At 35.6% G+C, this 27,268-nt stretch overlaps 3 protein-coding genes across 5 annotated transcripts; 1 reads left to right on the forward strand and 2 right to left on the reverse strand.

The window, feature by feature from the left end:
* Window positions 1-566: 566 nt before the first annotated feature.
* On the reverse strand, window positions 567-2,687 carry LOC111452742 (40S ribosomal protein S9-2-like). Its single transcript, XM_023093598.1, has 3 exons — window positions 2,520-2,687; window positions 1,643-2,024; window positions 567-1,005 (listed from the first exon to the last, which is right to left on the reverse strand). The coding sequence occupies exons 1-3, from the start codon at window positions 2,545-2,547 to the stop codon at window positions 822-824; spliced, it is 594 nt and encodes a 197-aa protein (XP_022949366.1). The 5' UTR covers window positions 2,548-2,687; the 3' UTR covers window positions 567-821.
* A 3,961-nt stretch (window positions 2,688-6,648) lies between these two features.
* Window positions 6,649-17,177, forward strand: LOC111452445 (non-lysosomal glucosylceramidase-like). Of its 3 annotated transcripts, none has more exons than XM_023093177.1 (19): window positions 6,649-6,813; window positions 6,918-7,022; window positions 7,136-7,192; window positions 7,326-7,396; window positions 7,481-7,580; window positions 7,702-7,772; window positions 8,837-8,937; window positions 9,044-9,147; window positions 9,356-9,409; window positions 9,518-9,572; window positions 10,033-10,096; window positions 10,254-10,398; window positions 11,025-11,203; window positions 11,297-11,364; window positions 11,468-11,540; window positions 11,629-11,690; window positions 15,148-16,078; window positions 16,418-16,708; window positions 16,814-17,177. In XM_023093177.1, the coding sequence occupies exons 1-19, from the start codon at window positions 6,760-6,762 to the stop codon at window positions 17,106-17,108; spliced, it is 2,880 nt and encodes a 959-aa protein (XP_022948945.1). In that variant the 5' UTR covers window positions 6,649-6,759; the 3' UTR covers window positions 17,109-17,177. The 3 variants fall into 3 exon arrangements, with proteins under 3 accessions (XP_022948945.1, XP_022948947.1, XP_022948946.1); XM_023093179.1 differs by having other exon boundaries at window positions 6,650-6,813; window positions 9,518-9,573; window positions 10,058-10,096; XM_023093178.1 differs by having other exon boundaries at window positions 6,667-6,810.
* A 726-nt stretch (window positions 17,178-17,903) lies between these two features.
* LOC111452148 (far upstream element-binding protein 2-like) lies at window positions 17,904-24,639 on the reverse strand. The gene is made up of 7 exons (XM_023092717.1): window positions 24,296-24,639; window positions 22,892-23,340; window positions 22,117-22,302; window positions 21,841-21,942; window positions 21,696-21,767; window positions 21,475-21,591; window positions 17,904-19,444 (listed from the first exon to the last, which is right to left on the reverse strand). Exons 1-7 carry the CDS (start codon window positions 24,513-24,515, stop codon window positions 18,137-18,139), a joined length of 2,454 nt encoding a protein of 817 aa, XP_022948485.1. The 5' UTR covers window positions 24,516-24,639; the 3' UTR covers window positions 17,904-18,136.
* Window positions 24,640-27,268: the final 2,629 nt, after the last annotated feature.

Here is a 27,268-nt window from a genome sequence, read left to right on the forward strand (position 1 = left end):
CGTAGTATATGCGTGTACTAATCATAGCTGAACGTGAGCATATAATATACATGAGATCCCCATTGGCATGTTGCTGCCTAGTTGGCCACGGCTGCTTGGGGGTTCTGAACCTACTTGGTTCGGACACGGGCCTGAGGTTTGGGTTTGTGCTCCATCAAGGCTAAGGGTCGGATTCTTGGCTCAAATTCTAATCCTCAAGTCTGGAACTAAGTATCAATGACGACACCTCTTATGTTGGCCAGATCTAGGTGAGGTTGCTGCGTTCCAAAGTTTGATGAGTGTTCTAAAAGCATTCCCTAACGGACGACAACTCAGGAAAGAATTCTACGATAAAACGAAAAGAAAATCCCTTTTTTGAAATTCCAACGAAATTTGGAAACAACCCATTCTAGAGTTAAGGAATGAGGGGAGGTTAAAAAAAGAGTGAAACTGTTTACAACACTTGTTCAATAACCTCTCCAATCTATCGCTACCTGCTAAAAGCACAAGCTGGTATTCATAAAGCTTTATAAATGGTCAGATTCCAGAATATAATAAGCTGCGATCCAAATTAGATTAAATCAACGCAATAGATTCATAATGCATTGGAGTATTGAGGAAAACAAAGTGGCTCAAGTGATGCAGAAAACTGTGGCAACTAAAACCAAATAGGTTAAAAGCTAATTCTCATGACAAAAAACCAATAATAATAACAAACGAGTTCTCTAATTCAAAAGTATTTTAACCAAAACTTCTAAAAAGATAAAATATTCTCCCTCATAAATAGTGATAGATAAAAGATATAGATTGAGGGCTAATCTCATTATTTCTCAGTCGATAACTCAATCCTCATCTTCTTCATCTCCATCTCCTCCAGCAGCCTTCTTTGCAGCTGCCTTCTGATTCCTTCTTTTCACCCTTCCAGGACGCCCGCCTCCAAACGGACTTGTAAGAGAGAAGTCTATGTGCTTCTGGGAATCGACCCTCACCATGAAAGAAGGGATGTTCACGACCTGCCTTCCAACCCTAAAGAAAACAAGAGAAACGTGACAAATATTAACAAAAACTTCACATCCACAATAGAGGAACAGTGTACTTACGAGTCAAATTACATCAAAATCACTTTGAAATATGCACAGGTGTTTAATCCAATTACATCAAAAGCACCTCGAAGTATACACACTTGCATAAAAGGTGTTTAATCCTATATCACAGTGATAATTCAACTCGACTTCTTTTAAACGTCATTCGAGCACTTGGGTAAAAAATAAGTCCACAAATATTGCTCGCAAAGCATGCCTTTGGCTTTTTCCTCAGGCATTTCTATGTTATTCCTAAATATAATAATTTTGGGCAGGGAGAAAATTTTCTTGTAATAAACATGCCAGACTTCTTGCCTATGACAAATGTACACTTAGCCAAGCCAAAACTACTCTCAAAATAATCGCACAACAATAATGAACTTATTATTTTGCAAAGCAGCACAACAACTTTTAATCCTCAGAATACAAATATAGATATCTGTAAAAGTTGACCATCTAGCACTAAGAATTTTGTACGACGATGTAAGAACGAATGAGAATAGCTCATGGAAGGAAAAATGTTATTGGTATGCATAGGAAAGATATTAGAGAGTATGAATAAATGAATTCTGTCACTCTACCTTATATGCTTTTGCCTGATGAGCACTCTAGCATGATGGATTGACTTTGCCATACCAGACTTGAACACGAGAGTTTGGAGACGACGCTCAAGGAAATTCTCCACAGTAAGGGCCAAGACATAATCGAGCTTGCTCTGACTCTCATCCAAAAGACCATACCTGTTCATCCTCCTAAGCAGAGCCTCTCCCTCAAAAATCCTACGCGGGTTCTTTTCATCAAGCGTTAAGAGCATCCGAGCATTGTTTCGGATTCGGCTCAATGCATATTGAACCCTCCACAACTCCCTCTTACAACGAAGCCCATATTCTCCAACCAACTTCAACTCTGCATCCAAACGCTCCTTCTCATAAGGACGTCGGGGTTTCTTGAAAGTCTTCCCATCTACATAGAGATAAAACCCAAGATACAATTATCTCCGCTTTCAGCAAAAACACCAAGAAGACGCATTACGTTTTATAAGTCGTCACATAAGATGAACTATATCATATACTAATCTCCACATAATGCAGTGAACAAAATTATGAAAAATAAAAAGCTGAGATAAGATAGTCAAGCATCATAACTCCTTTAAACCCAATGTCACCAATTCTACAACATGCTCAACGATCCAACAAGTGAAGCTAACATCAGAAGCTCACAAAAAGAGTTCCAATATTCAAGTAAAACGAATTAAATCCTCAGAAATCTTCCAGCTACTAGATCAACAAAGTTGCATAATGTATGCGAAACACAATCGGAGAACCCAATCGAAGAAACAACGAAAAGGAATCCAAACAGAAGTTCTAAAAAATCGGTAATGAAAAAGAAAACATACATGACAGATCTTTGACGAACAAATTAGATGAGAATGGATATGCATCGGAGCTTTATACTTACAGTTCCTATAGAAAGAGACGTGCACCATGATCTCTTCTCTGCTACGTCTTCACTAACTGAATGATCTCGAATGCAAAGGAGAGGAGAAGAGAGGCACCCCTGAAGCAAAAGAGTGTAGAGAAGCGGCTAGGGTTTTTACACTATCATTTTCTTATTTTCCTTTTCTTTCTTTTTTTATTATTATTATTTTTTTTATTAATAGATTAAAGTTGGGCCGTGGGTTGGGCTGCTAGAGTGAAAAGAGTTGGGCCTGAGATATTAATAACAATTAGAATTTTTAAATTTTTTTTTTTAAATTAAAAGTAAATATTTTATATACCGCTAATAATATATATATATATATATATATATATATATTTTTTTTTTTTTTTTTTTAATTTAGGACATTAATAAAAATCCCAAAGAGGAAGCATTGAGAAGCTACTTTGTGTGCATGCAACCTTTCAAGCCAATGAAATGCACGCTTTGCGTGACGTTGTATATTGCTCATTGATGTTGTGTCGGACGTTCAAAGTTTCTCAATGCTTAAAACACTAGTCCTCTTTATTCTATTCGAAGTGTCTAAATCTTTTATGAGTGCATCTCGACACTATAATGTCTTCCCTTGTATGAAAGGGCAGTATCTCGACGTTGTTGCTAACATCTCGATGTTGTTTATCACTATATAAAAACTTCATTTTGTAAAGAATACATATCTTTATTTTTTTTGGACGTTCATTTCTAGACACCTAAAACAATCATATGTCTTTCATTTCTTTAAATATTGAAATAATCGTGTTTCGAAGTTTGGTCATATCGTCATGATGAGTAGTTAAGTTTCATGCTTTCAATTAGGTCAGTTCACATTTACAGAGATAGCATAACATAGATTGACAACCAATCCCCACAATATATGATAGGTTAGGACGAGTGAGAGTAATCTCGAAGTATCTCGCGTTTATTGATTAGGGTGAATCAATCCGTAATCGAAGTGGATACTTGTGATTGCGATGGTTAGGTTATGTGATGTCCCACATTGGTTGGGGAGGAGAACAAACTACCATTCTTAAGGGTGTGGAAACCTTCCCCTAACAGACGCGTTTTAAAGTCTTGAGGAGAAGCCCGAAAGGGAAAGCCTAAAGAGAACAATATCTGCTAGCGGTGGATCTAGGCCGTTACAGGTTACCTTGTTGAGCGCCTGTAATCGATGTCATCAGGTAATTTTGTGAGGCCTCAATAAGCATGATTGCTAAGTAGGCCTTTGATCTTGACCTTAGTTAGGCATTTGATCTTTGACTTTGGCTTCAATTTGTTGCTCAATTTTTCGTTGATCTAACTTTGCACACGCAATCATGTTATAAATGAGGCTTCATGTAACGATCTTAGTTTTCTACTTACCTAAAGTCGTTACTGTATGCATTACGTAACTTCTTATGCGAAAATATTTTTTTAAAATGTCTTCATAAAACAATGTCATGAACTTACATGTTTAAGAAAATGTTTAAAACAATACAACTGAAATATTGAAATAAATATAAGTAAATGCAAAAATAGTAATGCCCTGTCCTAGTCTATGATCTACGAAATTAAATGCAACTACCCTATACATGTATCATAGTCTTTAATCATGATGTCGCCGTAAACCGTACAGAGGTACATTGTCTTTACCTGAATTATAGAAGTAAAGAAATAATGAGCAAGTGACTCCTCTATTGGGGTCAGAGAATACAAGCACATGTAATTATGATTAGGGGGCTATTATTTATGTAACGACCCTAAATTTCAACATACTCAGAGTCGTTGCTAACCTCTCATACTCATCTATAATGTGGAAATATAACTCTTACATAAACATTATTTATAATGTAAACTTCGAAAAGCGCTTAAAACAACTTCTTTTTTAGAAAACACAACTATGGTCTTACGTGTTTAAATATGAAATACTGAAATTTAAAGAACTTTAACGCAATACAAAATAATTTAAAACTATTAAATGCATAACAACTTATTTTAACCTAAAACTAGAAAATTAAATATGAATCTACCCTATGCACATGTCACAGTGCCTGCTCACGATGTTGTCATCCTCCATACAAGTGTGTCTTGCCTTTACCTGAAAAACGATGTGGCACAAGACCTGAGTATTTCGAAGAATACTCAGTAAGTGGCCCCACTATGGGATTCTGCTAATTTGTAGCGACGTTTGAAGGTTAGCAGAATCCCATAGTGTCATGCGCCTCATGATTACCCTCATCATCATACAGTGCGTATTCGAACTCATCATCATGTTGTGTGCATTTGCACTCATCATCATACTATGTGCTTCCGTACTCATCATCATATTGTGCACGTCTGCCCTCGTCATCTTTAGGAGAAGTAGCCCTATGCTTATGAACATACAATATGCATGAGGTCTCTATAAATCCATCATAAGGTCTCTTCTGACACAACCCTCTAGTCTATCTCTTTGTTACTCGTGGATATTTATATTAATATCATTTTCCTGCCCTTATGGTTGTGTCCTATGTCGATCTAACGACATGATGCAATATGACACTCATCACCGTATAACATGCTTAATCTGGAAACTATCATCATATTAAGGTAAACATCACACAATCATCATACTCATCATATTGCCATAAAGTGCATCAAGCATATCAAGTACGTCATTCATCGAAATATATATACACTACGCACATCATCAAGTATCATAATTCAGACATCATCATAACTCGTACATCATCATAACTAATACATCATCATATACTAGTATACGGCATCATACGATACAACTCATACATCATCATAACTTATACATCGTCATATACTAACATACGGCATCATACGATACAGCTCATACATCATCATATACTAACATACGGCATCGTACGACACAGTTTATACATCATCATAACTCATACAATTTTTAGCATATCCTATAGTAAGGTCACTTACTTGGTTGACCTTAGCCGAAGTATTCCCTAATTTAATTAACGTAAGCTCCCGTTCTTCGAGAGCTGCTCCAAAAGTTGTCGGAGTTCGCTTCCTATCACACCGTTCGGATAGACACAAGGCGGTGTGCCAGTGTGCGATTTCCCCAAGGATAGACACAAGGCAGTGTGCCAATGAGGATGCTGGCCCTAAAGGGGTGGAATTAGTAGGGGTCTCATATCTATTGGAGAAAGAAATTTTTCCTATCTTTTTTTTTTGTCTTCTTTTTAGGATTTGGTTCAAGTTGCTTTCTTAAGGCTTTACACGAGGGAGTTGATTGTCCACTCTCTTTGAGATGAAAACTAGGTTTATTTTCTTTACTTTTCACGTTATTTGTGGGTGACATCTTTATCTCAATAGTCTCCGTCTTAATTTCTAATCCTTTTTCAATATTTTTGCTCATTCTTTAGCATGATGTATAGGTCCAAAACTAGGTTCATTTTCTTTACTTTTCACGTTCTTTTTGGGTGATCATCTTTATCTCAATAGTCTCCGTCTTAATTTCGAATCCTTTTTCAATATTTTTGTTCATTCTCTAGCATGATGTATAAGTCCAAAACTAGGTTCATTTTCGTTACTTTTCACATTGTTTGTAGGTGATCATCTTTATCTCAATAGTCTCCGTCTTACTTTCTAATCTTTTTTCAATATTTTTGCTCATTGTTTAGCATGATGTATAGGTCTCAAAAGCTAACTTTAGAGTTACGTTCATTGTATTCAAATTAAGTTAAAAAAGAGCCGAAATTGGATTGTGTTCGGTTCACACAATGCACACCTTTCATGTGGTTGAGCATAGAGTCAACCTCAATGTCAGGCTAACGCCAAGCCCAAACACACCTCGTCTCCTCTGTGTTCCGATCCTTTTCATATTAACTTTAAAAAATAGCATTACTGTCCTTAACCTTTATTTATTTATTTATTTATTTTTTTTAATTTAGGGATATTAATATTATTTTAAAAATTAATTGGTATTTTTTAAATGTGTACCGACAGTTCCATTCATATATTTAATTTAAAAAAAGGTTTTAAAATATATTTTTATTAATTTAAGTTAAAAGTTTTAAAATAATTTTATTTTTGGACGGGGATCAAATTGGGAAAATGTATGCGACTCTAAAATGGTAATTTAACAAGTTGTATCCATGGTTGTTTGGATATAAAGTCTGACTATTATTAAATAAAATTAGGCCCCCTCCTTCCTTCAAGAACATCTCCGCCTTTCTCTCTGTTCCAGATTTCCAGATTCACGAGAGAAGAGCAAAACGAAATGGAAAATGGCTGCAAAGAAGATGCCGACAATGGAGCTTCATCAACTATGGTGGTTTGTCTTCATCCATCAATGGCTTTCTATTTTTTGACAAATTTGAATTCAAACAAACATTCTCTGCTCACTCCCGAGCCAAGATTTCTCTTCTGATTTTGTAGGTCGATCCGGCCAAGCTTCCATCCTTGACTTGGCAACGCAAGCTCGATTTCACCGGAAAATCTCCAGAGTCGTTCTCTTTCACTCTCAACGACAAGTGGCATCTGGTCATCATAATTTACTCATAAACTCTGTTGAATATTGCGATTTGACGCCATGAAATCGATTCCTCCTTTTCTTTAATTTTCTGATTTCTATCGTTTTTTGTTCCGTTTTATAGGGTCCCTTGGGCTACCGGTTATGGCGTCACGGCAAGGAAGAAGCCGCTAAAGGAAGAGTAATGACAACTGCTTAAATTACTTCAGATCAATTCTGTTTTTCTGTTTCAGTATTGATCATTGATTTCTTCTTGTTTTCTGTTTTCATTTCATTTTCTCTCTCTACTGTATCTTCTATTTCTCTCTCCTCAGATTCCGCTTTATGATTTCTTTGCGTCTCCACCAATCACGTGCTACCATGGCGTATCGTTAGGTGGCATAGGGTAGGTATCCTCCTCCGCTGCCGCACGCGGTTCGCCGACTGATCTTAACTGTTTGACATATGAAATCGTGATCGTTAAATTCAGTGCAGGAAGCATCGGCCGGAGTTACCGAGGAGAGTTTCAACGCTTTCAAATGTTCTATGGACCGAGTGAAGATGTACCAGTTTTAGCCAATCAATTCTCTGTATGTCAATCTCTATACGGTTCTTGTTTCATTATCTTCTTTGTATTCGTTGAATTGTTTCATTATCTTCTTTGTATTCATTGAATTGCTTCATTATCTTCTTTGTATCGTTTGGTATTAGGCATTTGTTTCACGCCCAAATGGAAACAAATTCTCAACTGTATTATGCTCTGCCAGACCTCAAAAATCCAAGTAAGCTATCCACACAGTTTTTGAGTTTCTGAGTTTAATTAGCACCTTTGAATCTTTTGGGAGATTTAATTTACTTGTTTATCTATTCAAATTAATAATACACTCACCCATCTTTTTAAATTAAATTAGCACCCAATTTTGACCAGAAACAAAATTTTCAAATATCCAATTATAATTACTCCCCTTCCATATAAAAAAAAATATTATTTAAACTTTAAAGATTCAATAATATTCTAAAATTCTTAAATTTAAACGGTTAACATTTTGTTATTTAAAAAATATTCACAAAATTTTAAACTAACCCTAAACAACTTTTAACTTTATAAAAAAAAAAAATTTTAAAATTATATGGTCAATAATATGACGAAAATCGTTTGTTAACACCTCATAGATTAATCGTTTTAATTTCATTTTATAAAGTTTATGGGTATGTTTGAAAGGTTATACTAATAGTAAATGTATCTTTGAATTTTTTTTAAATGTTTTGAGGTACTTTGAAGTTTTTTTTTTTAAAAAAAGTTTAAGAGCTTCAATCAAACTTTTAAAATTTAATGGTATTTTTTTAAATACTTTTTAAAGTTAAAAGATATTTTTGAAATTACTTTTAAATTGAAGAGTATTTTTGAAATAAAATATTAACCGTTTTTATACAAAACTAACCCTAAGGGTAGGAGTATTTTCTAGACAAAATCGAGAGTTTAGAAGTATTTTTATTAATTTAGTTTAAATTTTAATTTGGTTACTTTGGCTAATTTATGATTAATTTTCCCTTCTGCAAAATGTGAAAATATATTTACTTTCTCCTATAAAAATTATTATTATTATTTAATCAATTTTGATTAAAGAAATATATATAATAACTTCAAATTAAGGGTAGAAACTAATTTTAAAATGTATTAGAATTAAACATTTGAAAGTAGAAAATGAAACTCAGATATTATCCAATTTCAAAATACCTTAATCTTGATAGGTTGGATTTAGTTATGAATGGTTTTGAGATTTGAAATGAATATTGCAGTATTATTTCCTCTATTTTTCACTTCGGAGGTTTTTTTTTTCACCAGAGATGGAAAGAACGACGGCATAGAAGCATGGGATTGGAATTTGAGTGGAGAAAAAAGTACATACCACGCTCTGTTTCCCAGGGCTTGGACAATCTACGATGGTATGGTTTTACTCCTAATCAGTAAAATCCTGTTTACATCATTTCAGTCAACCCCCTGTTTCTTCTTCTTCTTCTTCTACATATATTTGTTACTTCTTGGAACTAGGTGAACCCGACCCGGATCTTAAGATTGTTTGTCGTCAAATTTCTCCAATTATCCCTCACAATTACAAGGAGAGTAGTTTCCCCGTCTCCGTATTTACATTTAATGTATGACTCTTTAACTTATCAATTAAATTTGAATTAGATCATTACGATGATTTTTTTTTTTTTTTTTTTTATAACTGTTGATTAAAAAATCTGTCTCTAACAGGATACATTCATGTGTAAAATGGATAGTGATATTATGATCATCTCCTTAAATAATCTCTTTTTGAATAAACGAGTGGGAATATTTGTTTGTTTGTTTATATGGCAGCTTTCAAATAAAGGTCCGACTTCTGCAGAAGTAACTTTGCTGTTTACTTGGGCGGTAAGTGCTGCCAAATCCTTCGTATGCACAATTTTATAGTTTTATATTTATACAGTGGTAAGCCATTTTCTTGCCAAATTTTTGGAGCTTTGCTGTTTACCTTTTCAGAACTCTGTGGGCGGAAACTCTGGATTTACTGGTCATCACTTTAACTCAAAGATAGGGTAAGGTTATTCTCATGCTTTTAATTGTTATCATGTGATCCGTTTGGAATAAGAAAACGAAACATTGTTTATAAAATTGTAGAAATCGCTCCCTAGTAAAAGCATTTTAAAACTTTGAGTGAAAGTTCGAAAGGAAAAATTCAAATTCAAAGATAACAATATATGCTAGTGGTGGACTTGACTTAGACTGTTACACATAAATTAGAGGAAGGAATGAGCGCCCACGAGTGCGTTGGGCTTCGAATGGGGTGAAGGGTAAGATCTTGGACTCCAAACTATAGTAGATTCTGAGATCACATATTGATTAAATAGGAGATGAAATATTGAAGGTAATATTTATTGAAAATTGTTGAGAGAATCCAAAGGTAGGAAATAGTCCTGATTTTATGAGCAAGAAATACATTTATAGAAGTATTTATAACCAAGTTTATTATGAATCCATTCTCTAAACTGTCTAACGTGTCAAAGCTGAATTTGTGAGCAGCGCAGAAGATGGAGCTCATGGAGTCCTTTTACACCACAAGTCAGTATTCTTTCATTCATTTAAACAATTTTCTTTTTGGTGGGTTTCAATTTTACCTCTTCAATCTTTGATTTAGAGATTAGAGAGATGTAAAACAAATATCAATTATTCTTTGTTTTTTTTTTTTACCATAACAAATGTGCATTACGTCCAACAGAACCGCGAATGGGCGTCCAACAGTAACGTATGCTATAACAGCAGAGGCAACGGATGATGTTCACGTCTCAGTCTGTCCTCGCTTCGTAATATCTGGTGATTCCGAGGGCATTTCAGCAAAAGATATGTGGCAAGAAGTTAAGAAGGTTAGATCTTTATCCTCCCTTTTGTTATCTCTCAACTATTTTTAAATTATTTGTTGATATGCTCTGTTGTGCTTTCACTAGTATCATATTCTTCTTTTATCCAACAGCACAATAGCTTTAAAGTCAATTAAGGCATTTAAAATTAGGCTTGTTTGGAAAACTATTTCCAAAAACAAAAAAAATATATTTTGCTTTCCAAAACAAAAGCTTTATTTTTTCTTAAAGTTCACTTCTTTATTTGCTATCACCAATCCTTCCTTTAGCCTTTAGAAAGATCCCAGGTCAAATAATTGTCGGTAGAGTGCCTACCACTCTTTCATAATGCTTTAAGATAATGATTTTAAAAGAAAAATCTAGAAACATCAACGAATCAACTCATAATTTCTTTTCATTTCTAAAATGTTAAAAGCTATGTGTGTCTTATTATTTGTCTTTAAAAAAGATAATTCTTTGACATTTCTTAGAAGCCTCCCTATGCATGATTGATTCTTCTTTCCAACAGAAGCCAAAAGGAACAGAGTGGAGGAATTGTCAACTTCACCTTTTATTTTATTTCAAAAAATTCAAGACTTTAAAGTTTGTCTTCGTACAAGCACATAATAATTTGATATGACATATTATTTCAGCATGGGTCATTTGACGAGCTTGGCAGTAGTGGGCCACATGAGGGGTCAAAACCAGGGTCAAGTATCGGAGCAGCCATAGCAGCTAAAGTGAGCATTCCTTCTTCATCTACTCGTACAGTCACCTTCTCGTTAGCATGGGACTGTCCAGAAGTTAAATTTGATGGAAAGACATACCACAGGTCACATCTTGACTCTACTCCTATCAAAGCTGATCAATTGAAAATCTGGATTTTAATTTTAAAAAAGTGTTAGCAATTAATACTCTTTGACAGACGGTATACTAACTTTTACGGAACGCTCGGAGAAGCAGCTAAGACAATTGCACGTGATGCTATATTAGGTAAGTGTTTCTAAAATAGGGTTTGCTTAACAAACAATATTAATGTGTTGGTGATGTGGACTGATGATCGGTGAACTAAATATGGAATAAAAAAAAAAAAAAGAACATGGAAAATGGGAAGGCCAGATAGAAGCATGGCAAAGGCCAATAGTAGAAGACAAGAGGCTTCCTGAATGGTGAGTGGAGAGAATTGTATGAAACAAAACAAACAACTCATTGTCAAATTAAGTCAGTAATAGCTGGTTTTCTTTGATAATGCTGTAGGTACCCAGTCACTCTCTTCAATGAGCTATACTTCCTAAATTCTGGTGGAACAATGTGGACAGGTACTCTCTCTGTCTCTCTGTCTCTCTGTCTCTCTCTTAAGACTTGGAATATGATATAGTTTGGTTTCTTTGTGGGTCAAAATGGGTGCTATCATTTGGTTGGTTTTAAATATTTAAGCCTTTTTAATGTCCTCTTTCACCCACCCTATCTATCCATACTAATTCCCTACCCTTCTAAAACACATTAAATGTTTTTAATTATTTTTAATCTATAACTTTAATTTAATTTAGCTATAAAATAGTTTAGATTAATTAAAGAAAATAAAGTAGGAGGTCAAAATTAAATTTCTAAAAATTTAATCTATTGATTGACCACAATACCTATGGCAACCAAAAAAACCACATGTCAAATCGACTCTGAATTTATGGATGGTTAAATAATATTGATTATAACAATCTCTAGAGGTAGTAATTTGTCCAAATTGTAATTCATTCAAATATTGTCTCAATGAACACGTATTAAAATTTTAAATTATTTTATTTTTTAAAAATAAATTTGTTAAGTTAAGAAATAATACTCATGAATTTCGTTTTCTTGGTTAAAAATTGTCCCTAAACTTTTTAAATTTTCAATAATAAACTTTCAAAAAATAAAAAATAAAATATACTTTTATCATTAATTTTCAATTAAAACGTTTGATATTTAGTTTTAAAAATATCGTTAAACTCTCAAAATTTTATTAATATTTTATATTTTTTAAAAAATTAAAAAATAATATTTTGTAATTATAAGAACAAAATTACATTTAAATATTTCAATAGTAGCAAAATCATTTATCTACACTCTATAAATTATTTTTCTTTGATATCATCCTTATTTCCCTATCTTCTGATTTAACATATGAGTTAATAATTTCTTATTTCTCATATTTTTTCTACTCTGGTTTCTTGAATACATTCTTAATTCTCTTTTGTTTTTTATTCCTCAATCCCTAAAACTTCTCATACTTTCTTTCTTTTTTCCTTTTTTTTTCCTCTTCTCTTCCTAAGTATCAAAACTTTGAATAAAAAGATGAGTTTTGTCATTTCTCAATATTTCTGTACATAATTATAAAAAATTTCAACATCTAAATAGTAAATTTATTTTAAAGTTATATCGAGATGTACTTTCTCTTTCGTGCTTACCTTCAAAATTTTAAAACGTGTCTGCTAGGGAGAGGTTTCCACAACCTTATAAAAGGTGTTTCATTCTCCTCCCAACTAAGGTGGGATCTCACCTAAGCTCTAGTTCAATTGAAAAGACCTACATCCTACCACATGGGATTAGCTTATCACTTAAGTGATGCATGAACATGTGAAATACATTAGGAGAAATAGAAACGAAGGATGACAAATCTAACCAATATGTCACTGATCCAATCCTCTCCAAAGTTTCAAAACACTTAATGAAATGTGAGTTTAATTTGCATTCATGCTTAGACCTCAGAACACCCTTCATCGACACTATCTTTAGGAACATGTTATCACCTACCTTGAATTTTAAGTTTTTATACCTTATATCAACCTAACTCTTCTGTCTATTTTGGATGGTACACATTCTTACCCTTACCTTATATACGACTTTTTTGGTAACTAGGACCAACTCTGATTCTAATAATTCCCTTTCACTCTCCTTGTTCCAATACTTTTAAGGACTTACAAAACTTTCTGTGGAGGCTTTGAATGGTGCCATACTATAGTTGCTTGAATTATAAGAAATTTTCATGAGGGGTAACTTGGTGTTCTTAACCGTCTGTGAAATGGAAGACCGGTTAATATCAATACCAAGTTTTGCCTATTTTTTCTTAGGATAGAGAACATTATTTAAAGTAATATATGCAATCTTGTGACTGAGACCATCCCCGCTACTCAAACAATGTTATAATCTTTCACTATCTTATGTGAAACTAAAATTAAGTCCACGACAACATTGTTCTTTCTCAACCAGAACGGTTGAAGAGTCGTAATAAATCAACAAACATGTGTCACACAACTTTCAGTTGTTGACCTATTAAGTACTTTACTAATTACCATGATATCTTTCGTTCCATATTTTTTTTCCTACAATATACTATAAATACCCTCCTTGAAACTATTATACATCTTGGTACCATCTTGATGCATTAAAAGAAATTTTGGGTAGTTCCTTTAACAACTCTTTCGGGAGGGATAACCCCTTAGTACAAAATCTTCTTTCATTTGACCTACTACTCTCGTATTTAGCCAATTTGGGATCTACTTATTAATGGTCAATGATGCAAGTTTCAAATTATTAAGGGGAAAAATAAATCTATGTTCCAGGAACATTAACATTCTCATGTTACTTTAGTACGCAAACTAGTCATTTTCCTCAAACACTACTAAAAATTACTAAGCCTCGTATATTCTTGAACATCTTCACACTAGGGTTGGGGTTTGCCAAGTTTAACTTTTGAAAGCTCTTCTCATAGCCTTTACTATAAGTGAAAGTTATGTCTCGTCAAGCCATCAGAGTCAATTTACAAACATTTGAACAAACCTTCAACATTTTCTTACGAAATCAAGAGACTAAAAATTTTCAATCTTCGTAATGAGTCTAGGCCCACTACAAAATAGTTCTACTTTACGAAGATCCATTAGACTACATTCCTTAGAATGTGTTTAGAGACTCAATCTTGTTTAACCAAGACTTATACTTAGACAACTTGGTTTAAAGCTTACTATATAAGGGTGTCAAAAAGTTGGCTTATCTTATTATCTTTTTAGTCTCTAGTTAAGCTCCTATGACTTATATAAGCATTACAAAGAATGAGTCTAGGAATCTCTTTGAAGACTTAGGTTATTGAAATTTGTGTAAGCTACGGAGCATTAGTGTAAACATGTCTAAACAAAGACATCATAATAAACTAAAAAAGAACATGCCTAAACTTAAAGAAACTTTTTTCACTATACCTAGATCAATTTCTAGTAATTGATATATCACTTCATGGGTGCACTCTTTGGAAACTACCATGATGCATGTAGCCTTGGCCTAGTGACTTGTGTTTGTAACAATAGATACTTCAACTCTGCTAGGGTCATTCTATGCATAGCCTATAAAACTTGAGTTCATACCTCTACCTCTTTGTTAAAATCAACATCTCGCATAGGTGTATTGGGAAGATTATTGTGAGTAGAATATCTAGTGGTTTGAAAATAATTTCTAGTTAATGATGTATAATCATATAACATATACCAAATCATGTTTATGGTGTCTCGTCCAACGTATTCATATTAACACGGAATCAGGATAATCCTATATGAGTGCACATATCACATAGATCATACATAATTATTAAATTCAATAACATAGATTAATGCATACATCAAACAATTTATCTAACTTATCCCTTGGGCATTCTAATAATAAGTTGATACATTTTGTTGAGCTGCAATCGACCTTTTATATCTTTCTTTTGTTTGAAGAAATGATTTTGTAAATCAAATTTCCTGATCTCAGACGGCTTACCTCCGCTGCAAAATCTATCAACCATAAGTCATCAAAAGATTTTCCTCGAAAGGACAAAATCGGAGCCCAATGGAGCACCCAACGGCGACCACCGCCTGGACGTCGCCGTTGAGATTCTCGAGAGAATGTCTCAGATCTTCGATCAAGCCCACGGAGGCGCCGGACCCTCAAACGCTGCACTCGGAACCAGATTGCTTCCTACTCTACAAGAGAACGTCGGCCAGTTACTCCTCGTCGAAGGAAGCGAATACCTAATGTGGAACACTTTCGACGTCCATTTCTACTCCTCTTTTGCTCTTATCATGCTTTTCCCCAAACTCGAACTCGGCATTCAGAGGGATTTCGCCGCGGCTGTTTTGATGCACGATCCCAGAAAGGCCAAGATCATGAGCGACGGAAAGTACTATCCTCGCAAGGTTATTGGTGCTGTTCCTCACGATATTGGCTTCAACGATCCTTGGTTTGAAGTAAATGCTTACAACCTTTTGAACGTCACCAGATGGAAGGATTTGGGTTCCAAATTCGTTCTTCAAGTTTACAGAGACGTGGTTGCTACAGGGGACAAGAATTTTGCAAAATCTGTTTGGCCTTCGGTGTATGTAGCCTTGGCTTTCATGGATCAGTTCGATAAGGATAAAGATGGGATGATTGAGAATGAGGGGTTTCCTGATCAAACTTATGATGTTTGGACTGTGAAGGGTGTGAGTGCATACTGCGGTGGGCTGTGGGTGGCTGCTCTTCAGGCGGCTTCAGCATTGGCTTATGAGGTTGATGATGAAGCAGCTGCTCACTACTTTTGGATCAAGTATCAGAAGGCAAGAGGTGTTTATGATACGTTATGGAATGGCTCTTACTTCAACTATGACAATAGTGGTGGTCCTTGGAGCTCGTCCATTCAAGCTGATCAACTGGCAGGACAATGGTGAGTGAACAAGCTTTTATTGATCCCCTTTTACTTTTCTTGCTTTTACATTTCTTTATCTCTTGTGGCCTGGCTGAATTTGCATGATTTTGGAGCTGTCTCTGTTAAGAGGATGGATTGAGTAGTAACTTGACTGTGTTTTGTTAGCAATATCTCGACGCTCTACCATGGTATGATATTGTTCACTTTGAGCCTAAGCTCTCGTGGCTTTACTTTTGAGTTTTTCAAAAAGCTTCCTAACAACGGAGATATATTCCTTACTTATAAACCCATGATTATCTCCTTAATTAGCGGATGTGAGACTCCCCACTAACAATCTTTCACATTCTGAAAACACAGGTATGCTAGAGCATGTGGGCTTTGTCCCATTGTTGATGAAGAGAAGATAAGGAGTACACTTGAAAAGATATTCAATTTCAATGTCATGAAGGTGAAGGGAGGAACACGCGGGGCAGTAAACGGGATGTTTCCAGATGGAAGGGTTGATAGATCCATATTGCAGCCAAAGGAGATTTGGGCTGGAGTTACATACTCTGTTGCTGCCTCAATGATTCAAGAAGGAATGGTGGAAACAGGCTTCCAGACTGCAATGGGCATTCATCAAGCTGCTTGGGGTCAAGATGGCCTCGGGTACCACATTTTGTTCTTTATATTCTGGAATTCCACTGGTTTTTAAGCCACTTTTCTTGAACTTATAAGAAATTTGATATCTGTTTGTTCTGAAATCCTGTTCAGGTATTCATTTCAAACCCCAGAAGCATGGGACATAGATGATAAGTATAGATCTTTGGGGTACATGAGGCCATTGGCGATTTGGGCAATGCAGTGGGCGATTTCGAAGCCTACTCTTCTGAAGAAGCACAAAGTTCCAAGAAAAGAGCTTTCTGAGAGTGAAGAATCATGCTTATTTTCCACACAACATGCTGCTTTCTTGAAAGTTGCATCTCTCTTGAAGTTGCCTTCTGAGGAAGCTAAACCCAGGAGTGTTGTGGAGGTTGCTTATGATTTCATTTGTAAGAGGTCAGCCTAACTACTCAATTCAAATCACTCTAATTAAATGGTTTAAGAAAGTCCCTTTATATGTGGGTTTTTTTCAAGGGAATATGTTGCACAACGCATTTTCTTGTTGTAAGAATAAGTTGTATCATTTTGTATTGTAACTAATGCTTGTCTTCTTTTTCCAATTTTATTTTTAACCTTTTAATATATTCAATTTTATCCATCAACGTTTGGTTATTTAGTCAGTGTTCTTGACTTTTTCTTTGAGAAAATATGATGTTCCAAACTTGAGCATAGAACTATAATTAAGACACCGTACTTGTATCTTCAAAACTAAAAATTTGCATCTTAATAATAATGTAACATTACAATATGAAATATTCTTTTCTAATATTTATTATAAGTTAATTAGAAAATGACTAAATAACATATACAACAACACAACAATGCTTATAGAAATATATAAATATGTGAAAAATATATAATTGTTTTTTTCCTTACCTAAAAAATATATTGTACATGTTTGGTGTACCTTAGATATTTGAAAAATGTAATGACAAATTAATATAGGCTTACATAAAATAAATAGACGTGATATATACCGACGGTTACATAAACCAATGGTTACAAAACATAGAAACAAAAAGAAATACAAAAATAATTAATTATGTTTCACCTATTTTGTCCTCTAGCTTGTTCGAGAGAAGAGCTATGATTAAATATTTCCATGCCTGTTTCTTTAGCCAACATCACCTTGGTTTCAATCTTCACCCTGAATTTGAAACGTAAAATTGACATTTAAAGGCAGAAACTAAAACACACAGGGTGATGAGAATTCTACTTAATCAATTAATGAACAAGCTCGTACATCATAACATATATAAACCGAATGCTTTTAATAACTTGGTCGATATGAAGGCAGGCAATGCAAATACAACAGTCAATCCCCTACACGGCGGATTGAACAAGTTCAACACATTAATAACACCCTCTCCTCTCCTCTCCTCTCTTCCTTACTGCTTACACAACCAACGATCCTAAACCTAATTTATCAAAAATTCAACGACTTGCCCCATAAACTTGAGTAGAATCATACTGTGGATACCCAGGCTGCGGCTGAGGCTGTGGCTGTGGCGACACACTCTTCCCGTAACCTACAGGAGCACTTGAAGGCACAGTTCCATACCCACCTGATTGTGGAACTGACTGATCATAGCTTGGCTGAGCTGCAGTCTGTTGAGGATAAGTGGGCTGCCCACTGGCTGGCGCAGAATAAACTGCTGCAGCAGTTGCTTGGGCACTGCTATATGCAGCGGGATCTTGAGGTGCTTGGTATGCAGCATATCCAGCAGTATTTGCAGCAGCCTGCTCGGGATAACCCTGTTGCGTGGTTGGATACTGCTCATATGCGGCAGCAGGAGCTACTTGCTGGCCATAGGCAGACAGTTGCTGTACACCAGGTTGACCATAACCTGCCTGGCTGCCCTGCTGCGGGTGGTAATTGGCAGCAGCGGCAGCAGCAGGTGCCTGGTTGTAACCATCTGTGTTTGGTATGCCATAGGGGGTAGGATACTGCTGAGTAGAGCCACCAGTTGGGTATTGATACGTCTGTTGAGGTTGCACATTTTGCCCATATGTAGCAGGTGCAGACCCACCTTGATAAGGCTCTCCAGGCTGACCAACCCTAGGAGCGCCATAAGACTGGGGAGGAGGTCCCTGCGCTGGAGCACCATATGATGGAGGCTTATCATACTGTTGTTGTCCAGGGTATACCTGTTGAGCCCCAGCCTGAGGGTAAAGTTGCTGAGCATTCCCATGCCCACCATATGGATTCTGCGATGGAGCATGATGATCATATTTCTGTTCATATCCATGGCCATAGCTCTGATGAGGAGCAGCCTGAGAATAGGGAGCAGCATGCCCATAACCTTGGTTTTGCTGCTGACTATAGTTGTAACTGGACTGAGTTTGTGGTGGACCGAGAGCTGGAGCAGGAGAAGGGCCAGGAGCATGTGCAGGCATAGCACCAGGGAAATGAGAAGGTGGAGCATCTGAATAATGGCTTCTTCCACCATAGTAGTCATAACCACCCGAACTTGGCGGTGGCCCCTGCATACTGGGGGGTGGCCTTTGCTCCCAACCAGAGCTATAACTGCTCCGAGGACCACCCATTTGTTGAGGATAGTTTCCAAATGCAGGATGCTGATACTGGGTATTATGAGATGGATAAGGTCCTCTGTGTGGATAATCATATGCTGCAGGATGTGAAGGATGGGGACCCCGTTGACCCCATTGATTACCACCAGGACCACGGGGCCGGTAAGCCTGTTGGTTAAAACCAGTGGAGTGTGGTGAAGGCCTCACAGTCTACTCCAAGGACAAACAAAAAGATGAGTAAGTAAACCGTGGAAATTATTAATCAACAGTTTGATTATAAGCTAGTAAAAGGAATAAATAAAGTAAATGAGCAGCGTGAACTTGGTGATCCAAATCTCTTGTTCAAGAACATTGGGTGAGCCCCTGGTACATATTAGTTCCAGAAAATAAGCAAGATGAATCAAAAACATTAAAAACTCAGCAAATTACCATTCTGATGTTCAGAAGAAATAAAAGTAAGGTAAAAGGCTTTATAACAAAGAAAATACCAGATAGATCATATCATTGAAGATCAAACCAATAAAATACCAGATGTATTATATCGCTCTAAACCATTGCATGCAAGGGAACAAGTACTTCAACAGGGATTTAAGATATACAAAAGCATTCATAAATATCAGAACAGGGAGCACCCAGGTTAGCATGGCTTCTAAGTTAAAAAGAAAAGAAGCGCCAATTACAACTGCCCAAATAATTCAAAAGGTCGTGTAGTGAAGTAGTCAAATTACAACTAACAAAACATGCCCTCAAATCATAAAAACATTAACAAACTTGAAAAGCTTCTTAGGAAAAGGATGAAAAGCGCAGAAAAAGTCTAGTGATGACAAAATCATGGTCTGAGAGAGATTAACATTTGAACTCTGGCATCTCACACATGCATTGTTCTGTTTCATCAAATAGATAGTGATTCTTCTAAACAGATGCCAGATATACCGGCATCAACTTCACAACTAAATCTTATCTCTTTCATTCTGAAGTAGTGACCAACACATGCTGAGCATTTCACTGTCAGACAGATCATCCAGGAAAAAAGGAAAATATCAACAAATAATTACATTGATATTGATTGCCGTTAGTTTAAAGCGATTATGTTGCTATAGTGCAGTTAAGGTGGCATGAACCAAATTTCCATGCCTATGATGCCTCAGTCAATGGTATCAGCTTTGAATACTATTGGTCCCATGCAAATGAAAGCATCATGACTTCAACCAGGCATTACTTTCTTCCAACACAATCTCAAGCATAGAACATGGGTCCACTAATGAGCACTAAGGTTAATGCAATACATTCTTACTCAATTATTCTTAGTTTGAAATCTTGAAGCAATCTTACCAACTATTAACATCCTGCAATCGCGAGATTTAATGCCTGATACCTCTCTTCAGTGGATGGGAGTGAAAAGTAGTTGGCTATTGCTACACCAAGAAAGCAATGTCGACCCCATGGAAAAGGCAATATTGTAATCTGCAGTTTTAAAGCCAACCAATTCGAGTTTGACACCTTTATGATAGATAAATTATGGCAACCGGCATCTTGGATTTCAGTATAAGATCTTTCCTAGAACATTCATGTGATCTTTGCATAGACCATTCATTGATTTCACAAGCTATTAGGACCACCAGTCAAGTGATTTCCCCAATCCCATTAAAGATAATCATACAAAATCTGCATACTGTTTCCCATAGCAGTGATTGTTAAACCCGGCCAAATTTATATACTCAACCAGCATGATTGAAAAGAATCTAGCACTGTTCCATCAATGACATCAAGTGGACAAAAATACAACACACCTTCCACACCTAGAACTATATAATATAGCATATAGATGCTAATATTTTGCTTCTCTGACACTGAGCAGATTAATCTGTATGATAATCTTAACGCTGTTACTTCAGAACCTTAATCTCTAGTCTCAGACAAGACTGGTAAGCAAGATTAGGTACCAATAATAGCAAAACTGCTGAAAATAATAAAAAAAAATTACAGAAATGAACATATACATAGATATATCACCAAGAATGAACCATATTCATGGAATGAACTTATGTATGGTACAGAAAGAACATACTAATAATTCAAATCCAAAAATTAATAAAAGTAAGCAAAGGCCAAATTTAGATGATATGAACATGCTAAAAGCATTTTTATGATACAGAAAATCAAAGTCATAATTCCAAGTAAGGATTTAGGGATATAAGGACCAAAATGTCTGGAGGAAAGGTGATGTGTTAAAAGCATACCTGATTCATAACTTCTTTTATCATGTCTGTAGCAATTTCAATCTGCTTCTTATCACCAGTAACTCTAATAGTCCTTTCCTTAGATTCATCTCCTTCTGGAAGATTTTGGGGTATCAACTACATGAAAATCAGATCTAAGTCAGGCACGATGGTTATATTAAACCATAAAAATTAATTAGCATGTACCATAAAGATAGATAGGTTTGCAACATATCAACTACCTGTATACGTGCACCAGATCTGGTCTGCAGACTTTTGATAGTCTCCCCACCTCTTCCTATAATTAAACCAACCTAGGTAAAGAAAATCAGGTAAGCTATTGAGAGAACCAGTTGATAAGCAATCCACATAAATTAGGATTCCAACCTTCTCATTTGGGACTTGTATCTGAATCTGTTCGGCAGTTGCCATAGAATGTGATGAAGTAAGGCCCCTGGCTATGAGTGATGGAGATCCACCAGCATCAGCCTATGACAAAATAAAATTTACTCAATAATTCAATATCAGGACAACAAACCTCCAACAGATGCTAAAACAACAATTAAATGAAAAATACTAGTCACTGAAAAAAATCAGGAGAAGTGGAAAAAATACAAGCATAATGGCATATAAATAAAAACTAATAATAAAAAGAGTAAATACCTCTGCAATCACGGCATTAATTAACTCCTCTGCCTTTTTTATACTTTCCGAAGTTCCAACTATTTCTACTGGTCTACTTAAACGATTTGGATCAGCATCTGAATCCCTCATGATTTGGATCTTAGCACCAGAATTGTACTGCAAGTATCTAATAGTATCTCCAGCCTTGCCAATGAGAACACCAACCTGCAGTAAATAGGCCAACTATTAACTAAATCCTAATTATCAGAAAAAACTTGATGATGGATCAGAAGTAAATTTTTCAACATCCAGGCCATGTTTTCTTACGAGCTCATCTTCTGTATTCTAGCCACCTAGGCACTACACTTGCAGCATAGCTTTCATCAAAAGAATAGGTTAAATTATAAGTTTGGTCTTCAAACTTTCAAAGTTGTGTCTAACAAGGCTTAAATTTAAAAAGTATATAGGTCCCAAATCCTTAAGAACTGACTATAACATCTATAAACAATTTATTTTGTGTCTGATGGTCCCTTAAACTTCAAAAAAACATTTTGGACACAATTAAAAATTCATTAGCTTATTAGACACTTCTGCAATTAAGGATTCTAACAGCCACAGTCAAACATTTGGAACTTATCAGATACCACTCCAAAAGCTCATGAAAAAATTGTAATTTAACCCTAAAAAGGAAATTAATATCAGTAACTTGAGGTTGAAGGTGGAAACATATTGTTTAAAAAACATGTAAGTAAACTCAACATCAACCTTCAATATCAATCCTATGATCAAATTTTAATATCTCGCAAGTTCACACCTTACTATTTGGAACTTCCATCCTGTATGTTGTTGTTTCGGCCACTGATGATGGTTGACCATGCTCAGAATTAGAACCATCCTCCTGCTGCAGGGGCAATGCAGCCTCAACTACCGGAGGTTGATTTTCCTCCTTAGAGAGTTCTTGAGTTTTGACCTCCTGAGAGATTTCTGCAGCAGAATCCTGAGCGCCACCTGCTTCATGAGGCTCTGCAGTGGGCTGTTCAGTTTCCTCTTTTTCATGAACCTCCTCCAATGAAGCAGGTTGTTCTGTTTCCTCCGCAGAATCCAGAGCATCACCTGCTTCATTAGGCTCTGCAGTGGGTTTTTCAGTTTCCTCTCTTTCAGAAACATCCTCCAATGAAGCAGGATGTTCTGAGTCCTCTTCAGATGTATCATCTTCCTTAGCCGGTTCCTCCACCATCTTTTTTTTATGCCCATTCTCACTAGCTGTAGAAGAAAGCAAAATACTAAGATATTGTAATTTGCAACAAGAATAAATAATAATATACTACTTCCATGAAACATTGATTGAATATCAATTGGTTAAATAGTAAATTAAAATGAACACAGCAAAAATGAGTTGAACTTTTGTTAAGAAATCCACCTCAGTACCTCACCGAAGAACCTTCATAACCATAATCCAATTTCCAAAACTCAAATTATAAATCTAGCATAATCAGCCAGAAATGATTTTTAAAGAACATATTAACGCATCAAACTTGGACACTAGTTGGACATTACTAAAAAATTGTTGAAGACATTCAATATGTATCAAATACTTGTTGGGCACATGTCAGAACGTTCTCCTTGAACCTAAGAATCCTGCCGGTACTTTCTTTGTTGAACTAATGCTTCCATCTTTCAACGGAAAACGGAGAAAACGGCATTCACTAAACCCCAGGAAGCTCAGAACAGAAACAACGTCCAAGTACCATAGAACTTCAGTGTGTTAAAATATCTCACGCCTGAAATGAGGTAGTAAAATGAAAATAGGCATATCTAGCTGGATATCTGGCGTAGTCCAGTTGATAGATGCAGCACCAGTAGCCATTTCACGAGGCGTTGGGAAGGAAAGTATTATTCAGTTCTAAACCTTGAAGAATAAAGTTCGATTTCCTTGCAGAAATCACGAGGATCGAAGATATTTGAAATATAACCAAAGCAGCAGTAGAAAATAGAATTCCTTACGCTTCTCGACTTCCAGGGGTATGGTTTGAGGGGAAAAAAATTATGCACTACGAAAACCACGCAGCATTTTCCGGCAGCAGCTAACAAGTATTAGAAGAAGAAACGAAGAGAGACGGAGAAAGTCCACAAATATACATCCGATATTTCCATGGTTTTAAAAAAAAAGGCCTAAAACACATAGAAAGCTGCAACATACAAAGAAGAAAGAAGATACCATTCTCCTCCGGCTTTCCGTCGAGACGAGGCCGCTTGGCCTCCGATTCGTCAGAAACTGCAACGTCAGCGTTGTCAGAAGCAGGAGACTCCTCATTGGGCTCGCCATGGTTCTCCTGGGGGGTTTCAGTGGCTTCATTGTCCAAATCTGCAAGCTTGCGTTTGTGATCCAAGGGCTCGGGACTCGCCGCTCCGGTAGCTACAACGACTTCCTCCGCCATGGTGGTGAGCAGGAAAGACGTATTGAAGTAGTGTCGAAAAGCCCTCGGTGGTGAGGGAGATCGATGCTAGGGTTCAGATGAGAGGATAGTGAGAGACAGAAAAAAAAGGATATGATCTGAAGACGTGGCCGTGGGTTGTGGACATCTTATATAGGGAAATGCTAATGGCAGACATATTCTCGATTTGCCCAAATTTTAGGGCTAGCTTCGTAGGTGGGCTCTCCTCGGTCCAATGGGCCTAATTGGGCCTTTTTCTTTTACCGATATTCTTCTGGACTAGCTTTAGGTATGGTCCAATGGGCCTATAAACGATTAGTCAGGTCTCTCTCTCATAGTCGAAGAATCGTGTTCAAGTAATATCTCAAATGGTTTATAGTATATGGATAAGTTTGGGTGTCTTATCCTAATAACATTGTTGATACGGCCCACTTTGTAATTGTTATAAATATTTGTTTCAAATCGTTCATGTGAAGACATGTGATTTTGGGTATTATATACAATGAGTTTATATAAGACTAGGTCACGAAATATTTAATATCTATTTATAAATCTGTTAGTTGAGAAGATTAATGTTTTCACATGGTGGTTATATGCAACTCGATCTTAATCCTAAATGAGTAATGAACTTCTGTCTGTGAGAGCTTGTTCTTTTTGTAGCCCATTCAATATGCATACCATTTTGGGGATTTTATCAAATATGGAGATAGGAACATAATTTCACAAGATGTAATCCAATCCTTCTCATATAGGGGTAAGCAGATGAGTAGTTCCCTTGAGTGTTGATTTTGAGACTTGAACAAGGCTCTGCCCTCTCAGACCCAAAAATGACTTGATTTATGATTAGATCATAGACAAATTATTTTAAATAATTAGTGATATTTAAAGTAAAAAAAATGTAATTACAGGGGTAAAAAGGACTTTTGACCTATCTATAATTTCGAACAACTCGTGAATGATCGACTTGCTTGTAATGATTATATCAATGGAGACAATTTTTCCTATCGTGCATAATAATTCAATTATAAATCTAATAGTAAAGAGATTAATTAATTATTTTAAATCATTTTTAGCTTATAGTAACTCTATAAGTTTAGTTTTAGTTAAAATAAAATTTTTGAAAAGTTTAAATTAATATTTAATATATTAAATATAGAGGATAAAATTGATTTAATTTGAACCAAATATAAAGAAAAAAATGTTGGGTTTTATGTCCTAAAAGTCATAGTTTGTAAATAAAAACATATTCTATTTTCAATAGAGTTATTATTGTTGTTTATTCAGTAAAGATTGTTATTGAATAAAGTGAACTTTATGATCATTAATCTAAATCCAATAAACTAAGAACACTCTGGCTGAGGTTAAGTACGACTTTTCATCCACATATGCAAGGATAAACTGAGAGGTTGAACTAGATTCTAAAGGACATGTTGAAGACATTGTGTTATAGACTTTGCTGGTTGTTGGGATAAACACTTCTACTTAATGAAGTTTGCTTATAATAATAGCTACATGTGACTGTGTAGATTGTCCCTTTAGAGACTCTAAACGAGTGTAGGTGTCAAACTTGGTATCAAAGCTATGCCCTAAACTTGGTCGTGCCAATAGATTGGTAAATCTTCAAATGTCGAACAAAGAACTCCAAAAGAAAAGGAGCCGAGCCTCCTTGAAGGCATAGTAAAAAAGAACTAAGACTCCAAAAGAAAAAGAAGTCGAGCTTCGATTAAGGGGAGGTGTACTTTGCTCGAGGGGAGGTGTTGGATGATGAAAGTAAATACAGACGGTTGATTAGCAGATTAATATATTTGGCCATTACTTGGCCTGACATAGTTTATTCAGTTCGTATGCTTAGTCAATTTATGCATGAACCAAGAAAACCACATTGGGAGGCAGCTCTTCGGGTTCTGAGATACATCAAAGGTACTCCTCGTCAAGGACTCCTATTACCATCTAAAAACAATTTAAGATTACAAACATATTGCGATTCTGACTGGGGTGGTTGTCGAACTCCAGACGGTCTATTTTTTGGTTCTGCATTTTCCTCGGAAATTCAATTATTTCTTGGAAGTCTTAACTCATGTGTCCAGATCATCCGCAGAAGCCTAGTATCGAGCTATGACAAATACTTGTTTAGAGTTAACTTGGTTAAGATACATTCTTCAAGACTTGAATGTTACACTGCCCGAACCAACATTATTATATTGTGATAATCAAGCAGCATTACATGCAGCAGCCAATCTAGTCTTTCACAAACGTACGAAACACATTGAAGTAGATTGCCATATAGTTCGAGAAAAGTTACAAGCTGGAATCATCAAAACCGTGTTATATTTTGACGAAAATGCAATTGGCAGATGTTTTCACTAAAGATTTGGGAAGACATCAGTTTGATCTTTTGAAGGACAAGTTGGGTGTGATTGACATACACTCTCCAACTTGAGGGGAGTATTAAGATATGATATTTAGAGAATATATTTTAATAATTAGTTATGGAGCATATGTTAGATATCCGTTAATATTTTTTCTTTATTTTTGGGAGTTGTTAGTAGTATATTTTATCTTAGGATTTGATTAATAGTATATTTTATCTTATTTACAAAATTTAGCAGTTGTATTAGTTGATAGTTTATATCCTATATTTTCCTTGTATTAGTTGATAGTTTATATTGTATTTAAACGTTTGTAATCACTAAGATCATACTTTCGATCTCAATTCTATTTCTCATTCTTAACACTATGGAAATCTAATTTTTTTT

Source organism: Cucurbita moschata, unplaced genomic scaffold (assembly GCF_002738365.1).
Source record: "Cucurbita moschata cultivar Rifu unplaced genomic scaffold, Cmos_1.0 Cmo_Scf00014, whole genome shotgun sequence".
NCBI lineage: Eukaryota > Viridiplantae > Streptophyta > Magnoliopsida > Cucurbitales > Cucurbitaceae > Cucurbita > Cucurbita moschata.

What these genes read in the sequence shown, in the direction of transcription:
- LOC111452742 (XM_023093598.1), bottom strand. Translation starts at nt 2,547, where the DNA reads ATGGTGCACGTCTCTTTCTATAGGAACT. An exon ending in CGTCTCTTTCTATAGGAACT is followed by an intron (nt 2,025 to 2,519) that starts GTAAGTATAAAG and finishes ATCTCTATGTAG; the next exon opens with ATGGGAAGACTTTCAAGAAA. An exon ending in ATCAGGCAAAAGCATATAAG is followed by an intron (nt 1,006 to 1,642) that starts GTAGAGTGACAG and finishes TGTTTTCTTTAG; the next exon opens with GGTTGGAAGGCAGGTCGTGA.
- LOC111452445 (XM_023093177.1), top strand. Translation starts at nt 6,760, where the DNA reads ATGGAAAATGGCTGCAAAGAAGATGCCGACAATGGAGCTTCATCAACT. An exon ending in TCACTTTAACTCAAAGATAG is followed by an intron (nt 9,573 to 10,032) that starts GGTAAGGTTATT and finishes AAACTGTCTAAC; the next exon opens with GTGTCAAAGCTGAATTTGTG. An exon ending in GATCAACTGGCAGGACAATG is followed by an intron (nt 16,079 to 16,417) that starts GTGAGTGAACAA and finishes CTGAAAACACAG; the next exon opens with GTATGCTAGAGCATGTGGGC.
- LOC111452148 (XM_023092717.1), bottom strand. Translation starts at nt 24,515, where the DNA reads ATGGCGGAGGAAGTCGTTGTAGCTACCGGAGCGGCGAGTCCCGAGCCC. An exon ending in TTAATGCCGTGATTGCAGAG is followed by an intron (nt 21,943 to 22,116) that starts GTATTTACTCTT and finishes ATTTTGTCATAG; the next exon opens with GCTGATGCTGGTGGATCTCC. An exon ending in TACAAGTCCCAAATGAGAAG is followed by an intron (nt 21,768 to 21,840) that starts GTTGGAATCCTA and finishes TTCTTTACCTAG; the next exon opens with GTTGGTTTAATTATAGGAAG.